The 6,730-nt window shown below is 53.7% G+C and overlaps 1 protein-coding gene across 3 annotated transcripts in view; it reads right to left on the reverse strand.

Moving 5' to 3' along the window:
- ARMC12 (armadillo repeat containing 12) overlaps positions 1-1,144 on the reverse strand; it is a 23,435-nt gene extending 22,291 nt beyond the window's left edge. For 2 of the 3 annotated variants that reach the window (XM_011945374.1, XM_011945376.1), the window contains exon 1: positions 911-1,144. In XM_011945374.1, the coding sequence (XP_011800764.1) occupies positions 911-1,073 (163 nt within the window). In that variant the 5' untranslated portion in view covers positions 1,074-1,144. Of the gene's footprint in view, positions 1-829 lie in introns of all 3 variants that reach the window. The other variant, XM_011945373.1, reaches the window with a different exon arrangement.
- Positions 1,145-6,730: the final 5,586 nt, after the last annotated feature.

Here is a 6,730-nt window from a genome sequence, read left to right on the forward strand (position 1 = left end):
CAGGCTGGAGTGCAGTGGCGCGATCTCGGCTCACTGCAAGCTCTGCCTCCTGGGTTCATGCCATTCTCCTGCCTCAGCCTCCCGAGTAGCTGGGACTTCAGGTGTCCGCCACCACGCCCAGCTAATTTTTTGTATTTTTTAGTAGAGACGGGGTTTCACCATGTTAGCCAGGATGGTCTCGAGCTCTTGGTCTCACTCAAGCTCCTGACCTCATGATTCGCCCACCTCGGCCTCCCAAAGTGCTGGAATTATAGGCGTGAGCCACCGCGCCAGGCCTTGCCTTGCCTTGCCTTTTCGGAGAAACCTTCTCGCCATATGCAGGACCACCACGTACAGTTGAACGAATGTTTACTGCACAAGGGCACCCTATCTAATGTGGTATTGTCCATAACGTACCATCATAGATTTGTCCATTTAACAACTGTCTGGCATATGGCGGTAACAAGTAGTATTTTATCTCCAGCAGATGGCAATAAAGAGTCTTGCAGAAGGGGCTCATTGTCCTACTCTGCACAAAACAACATGTGGACTAGTGGAAGCTCTGGGCATATAGTAAGTCCTCCAATTTTCCCTTTCCTTAAAGCCTCAAGTTCCTGGGGCAGAAAATGCGGGGAGCTGCAGACACCAAGTTTCTGAGAAGTGGAATCCTGCGAGCCAGAGGAAATGTAGCATTTGGAGACCTGCCAGATGAGTCTGAGGATCCACTTGAGTGAGATCCAGGGACCCTGAGCTAGCATCTCTAGCAGGACCTTGCCTAGGGCGCTGCAGGGTGGGCTTGAGGAAGGTGGAGAAGAGAAAGACAAAGGAAAGAGGAACTTGGAGGCGTCACCTTTGGGCCCTCCCACAGCAGAGGCCTCGGGAGCAGGTGCCTCCTGGGGCAGAGCCCTCTCCCCAGGGCCGGGACACTCACGGGCGATGCAGATGGGTGAGTTGGTACAGAGGGGCGGTTTGCATTTTATGCCGGCCTTGATGGCCTTGTAGAGCAGGTAGATCGCCCCGGCGCCTGTGGCCAGGCTCACTACACTTTTGCGGATGTCCAGTTGCCCCAGGTATTGGGGGATGCTCTTGCCCATGACTTCAGTGTTGCCCTGGGCCCGGGTGAGAGCTAGGCCCAAGGCACCTATGGGGGGCCTTCCGGAACCAGAACTCTGGCAGGGTCAGGAACCAGGGTACCAGAATTGGAACCCAGGCAACAAAGGAAACTGGGGAGATGATGGGATGGAGGGTAGTGGTCAGGAAATGGGGCAGCCAGGGGTGCTTGAGAACAGATGGGGCCGGTCACAGTGGCCCACACCTGTAATCCCAGCACTTTGGGAGGCCGAGGTGGGCGGATCACTTGAGGTCAGGAGTTCGAGACCAGCCTGGCCAATACAGTGAAACCTCGTCTCTACTAAAAATACAAAAAAAATAGCCAGGCGTCATGGCATACACATGTAATCCCAGCTACTCAGGGGACTGAGGCAGGAGAATCACTTGAGCCTGGGAGGTTGAGGTTGCAGTGAGCCGACATGCCACTGTACTCCAGCCTAAGCAACAGAGCAAGACTCCATTTCAAAAAAAAAGAGAAGATTCTGCTTTAGAGACCACAGGAGATGAAACATAAGACGGAAGGGGAATAAAAAGGAGGAGGGCAGAAGGGTCCTTCACATCCCCTCTTCTTTAAGGTGGGGCCCCAGTAGGTAGTGCCAGAGGCTGCCCTTCTGCCATTAGAGGGCAGCAGAGGTCCATTTCTGGGCTGAGGCCTCAGGGCATTTCTGGGAGGGGTGTTTGGGGTATGCCTATTGACAACCCTGTTCCTTTTCTTTCTGGGCCTTCCCATCTGTGATTGCTCCACCCTAGATCTACCCCTGGGCCTTAGGGTGTTTCTTCAGGTAGGGTTCCCTCCCTGCATCAGAGGATGAAAAGGAGGGGAGCATCTTAGAAAGCAGGCACAGACTCTGAGGCAAATCCACCCTTTTCCAGCATCTGTGCGTTGCCCTAAAGTTTACCTGTTTGATAAAAAGCTCTTGAGGACAGCAACCTTTGCATCTCCAGTATAGAATCTTGTACTTAGCAGGTGGTTTAAGTCATGTTCTACCATTCTTTAAGGACTTGGGGGCAGAACAATGACAGTGTCTAGTGGGCTCCAGACCCATCTCACTGGAGTGACCTTGGAGGAGAAAGGATCGCCTTTGCCTTAGTCTGTTTCTGCATTTGTAACCTAAAGGGATTCAGATTTACCATTGTAAAACTCAAAGATTAAAATGTGGGTAAGTCTGTGCCTTTCGGCTAAATCTGGAAGTACCAACTCTTAGCCTCCCCAGAGGTACAATGAGGCTTGAGAGGTCCTCTGGAGTCAGAAGATGCCACCACCCCAGAGGATGTGAGCCTACCTGTGGAGGCCTTGATCCCCACCACTAGGATGGGGCAGGTGAGACCAGACCCTTCCCTCTTCCCCACGATGGTCTCCCTACACCCTCTGACCCCACTCTGTCACAGAACAGGCAAGTGACCAGCTCCAAACTAGGGTGACGCCCACAGCCAGTGCTGAGCATGCTGCACCAGAACAGGTGTTCACCCACCTGGCCCTGAGCCCTTTTTTGGGAGAACTCGGACAGAAGGCTCTGAGCCCTGGGCTGCACCCAGGATGGAAGGAGGTAGGGAAACAGGCAAACAGCATCTCCAATGATGCTGTGGCCAGCCAGGCCTGCCCACTCAGAGCCTTGGCCCAGTACACCCTAGGCAGCAGGCAGGGAACAAGCAACACTCCTGGGTGGCCATTCTCTTCCTGTCCTCATGCCTCCTCAAGGGTCATTCCTGGCACTCTCCTCAGCACCAAGGTGGATGACTGCATGAACTCCCTGCGGTGAGGGGTGAGTAGAAGCCCACGAAGCCTCTCTACTGCCATGCAACCCCATCGCATCTCCACTGAACTCTGGGCAGAAAACGACTGCCTGATAGATGCTGTCATTTAGGTTCCAAGACTACTTTGGTGGATCTGAGAATAAATTCCTCAAGGCAGTGTCCTTGCTCTGCCCTTCTCCAGGGTGGGACCCAGAGTTACTGGCCCCTCCATCCCATGGAGCTAATTCTGCAACCCTCACTTCCTAAGCACATGTAAGGCTCATCTGTTCTTTAAAGACCTGCAAAAAGTGTTCTTTCTTGGCTGCAACCTAACTCCCTCCTGCCACACCTAAGGCCCATTTCTTCTGGTTCTGCCCTCAAATGATTCAGAGAGATTAGAGGCAGAGTCACTCCTAGAGTGACATTTTTACTAGTCCACAGTACAACAAAAAATTAAAGACAATGGAATATCTATTTGTTGGCATAAAGTCCATTGACCATCTTTTCTTGGGAATAATTGTTTTTCTTCTTTTTTTTTTTTTTTTTCTTTTTTGAGACGGGGTCTCACTCTCTCACCCAGGTTGGAGCTCAGTGGTGTGATATTGGTTCAATGCAACCTCTGCCTCCCAGATTCAAGCAATCCTCTCGCCTCAGCCTCCCAAGTAGCTGGGACTACAGGCATGCGCCACCACACCAGGCTAATTTTTTGTATTTTTGGTAGAGACAGGGTTTTGCCATGTTGCCCAGTCTGGTCTCAAACACCTGAGCTCAGGCAATCCATCCGCCTTGGCCTCCCAAAGTGCTGGAATTACAGGCATGAGCCACCGTGCCTGGCTGGGACTAACAGATTCAGATGATGTCATTCCTATTTTGAGAATTAAAATGTATTTATTAGGTCAGGCGTGGTGCCTCACACTTGTAGTCTCAGCACTTTGGGAGGCTGAGGTGAGTGGATCTCTTGAGCCCAGGAGTTCAAGCCTGGCCTGGGCTCAAGCAAAACCCCCCCCCTACAAAAAATACAAAAATTAGTTCAGCATGGTGGTGCATGCCTGTAGTCCCAGCTACTCTGGAGGCTGAGGTGGTAGGACTGCCTGAACCTGGGAGGCAGAGGTTGCAGTGAGCTGAGATCACATCACTGCACTCTAGCCTGGGTGACAGAGCCAGACCCTGTCTCAAAAAAACAGAAGTATTTTCCTTAATGATGGTGATAATAGATGGTAGGTACGTTCTACGTGCTCTTAGGGAGCATAAATTAAAAGCTGCAGCTCTTTATGGGAACCTGGCTTTCACTTGTTTTCTTGCTTTTTCTGTCAAATCCAGAAATCTGGAACCACTGGTTAAAGAGAAGTCTGAGAGCCAAAATACACACAGCCAGCTGTGAGTTACTTACCTGCCTTACCCAGGAAAAGGACACGGGCTGCTCAAGCACACACCTCTTTGCCATCTATGCCAGCATTTTTACCTTCAAGCCCAATGTTCTCATCATGTTAAGTACATTTGAGTTTAGTAAATAAGTATGGGTTCTAGCCAGGGTTCAAAACCAGTTCAGGGCAGGGCGCGGTGGCTCACGCCTGTAATCCCAGCACTTTGGGAGGCGGAGACAGGCAGATCACAAGGTCAGAGTGGGCAGCCTGGCCAACATGGGGAAACCCCGTCTGTACTAAAAAATACAAAAATTAGCTGGTGGTGTGCACCTGTAATCCCAGCTACTCAGGAGGCTGAGGCAGAACTGCTTGAACCCAGGAGGCGGAGGTTGCAGTGAATCCATATGGCACCACTGCACTCCATCCTGGCAACAGAGGGAGACTCCCTCTCAAAACAAACCAGTTTAGTCACGGATTTAGTTTTGTGGTCTCCTTGTGCCTCATTTTCCCCACCTGTAAAATAGAAACAGTAAGACTTACTTCATGGGATTGTGAGGATTAAGTAAAGCACTTGGAACAGTGCCCAGCACACAGAGCTCAACAAATGTTGACTATAATCCTAATTATCTCCGCAGGTTTCACCTGGACAACATGTGGGGTGTGGGCAGGCAGTGAGAACACAGATGGTAGCCCTCAATGCATCCCAGCCTGAAAAGCACATGAGTCAGCCCTTCCTTCCACTTACCCACTACCTCTCACGCTAGTCGTTGTCTTTTTTGTTGTTGTTTTTGAGACGAGTCTGGCTCTGTCTCCCAGGTTGCAGTGCAGTGGCGCCATCTCGGCTCACTGCAAACTCCGCCTCCCAGGTTCGAACAATTCTTGTGCCTCAGCTTGCCGAGTAGCGGGAACTACAGGCGCGCACCACCGCGCCCTGTTAATTTTTGTATTTTTAGTGGACTGGATTTCACCATTTCGGCCAGGCTGGTCTCGAACTCCTGCCCTCAGGTGATCTGCCTGCCTCAGCCTCTCAAAGTGCTGGGATTACAGGCGTAAACCACCACACCAGACCTCCCTGGTCTTCTTAAAGTGAATCAGTCCGAATTCCTGTAATCCATGTAACTGCTTTGAGTGACTCTGGAACCCTCTTTGAAGCCCCCACAAATACCTAAAAGAGGAGCAGGAGCCCTACAACACATTCCCCTAAACTGTATTCCTAAGAACCATCCAGCTACCTGTGGAACCCTAAGGCCCCTTCCTCATTCTCTTTACCAATATCCTGGCAATGGTTGTTTGAGCCTAGTTAATGACAGAAGCTCCAGCCAGATGCTGATGGGGGTCCTCTACGAAAAGACACCGCCATTCCCGAGGGTGATACTGCAGCGACCCAGTACTTGTGCGCATAGAAGCTAAGGGGAAATTGCCCTACCCTAAACTCCAGTGAAAAGCCCTTTGCAGTCCGACAGGCTTGTATTCACATCGCAGCAGTGTGGGGTTTGGACAAATTCCATAATCTGAGTCTGTTTCCTCCTCTAGAACGCGAGTCTATGAATTCCTGTCTACTGCCTGGAAGTGCCGCTGTCAGGACTAAGATAATGTGTGTACTTTCGGTGCACAGGGGACGCTCAACACGTGCGAGCTTCCCTTGCAGAAAACCAAGAGATGAAAGGCTGGGGGGCCGCCCCTGCCTTGACGTGCATCCCATACTCTCCGAGATCGTCTCTCCCCAGCTAGCGCTTACTCCTGCCCAGGAACCAGATCCTGGGGCCTCCGGGTAGCTCCGGCTAAGGCGCGGGAAGCAGAGGGGGCCAGCGCCCCCAGAGGAGGAGGTTGGGGGGGAAGGAGGCCGCGCCTTTCCCCGCCCCGGGCCTCCCCCCGTCTTGCTCTCCCTCCCCGGACTACCTCCTCCCCCCGCGCGCATCCGGCGACGGGCACAGGATGTTCTTTCGCTCCCGTCCCCGCTCCGCCCCCGCTCTCACTTTCTCTTCGCTCCCCTCCCCCACTCGCGCCGCGCCCGGCGCCGGCACCTAATTTAACTCTTTCTCTCCCGCGCTCGGCGGCGCCTGTGCGCCTCCTGGGCGGGGGTCCCATCCTTCCCGCCCGCCCCCCAGGACGTGGAGCGAGAAGGCTGCCCGGGAAGGGGCGGGCCTGGGCTGAGCGCTGGGCCCAGGTTCTCAGGATCCTGTGGCCCGCAGCTGGTGGAGAGGGCTCACCGGGATCCGGCACTCTAGAACCCCCGCTAGTTCACCCGGGTGAGGGTGGGGGTGAGGGTGGAGATGGGTACCCACACTCGAGACAGCTGCGCGCCCGAGAAAGGCGGCCAGGCGGGCTTAGATGCTGGCCCGGCGGGGGGCGAGCAGGGTCAAGGGCCACCAACCTCATCCTACCCCCAGGTTCGGATGCGGAGGGGCCCAGGGCACCAGCAGAGGATGGAGAGAGGCCACGCCCCTCGGCGACGTCACTGATGTCAAGGCAACCGGGGGCGGGACGGTGGGCTACTGAAGGGCAGACCTCAGGGAATAGAGGCTGCCGGTGGCTCTGGGACG

This window comes from Colobus angolensis, unplaced genomic scaffold, assembly GCF_000951035.1.
Source record: "Colobus angolensis palliatus isolate OR3802 unplaced genomic scaffold, Cang.pa_1.0 Scaffold24, whole genome shotgun sequence".
Lineage (NCBI taxonomy): Eukaryota > Metazoa > Chordata > Mammalia > Primates > Cercopithecidae > Colobus > Colobus angolensis.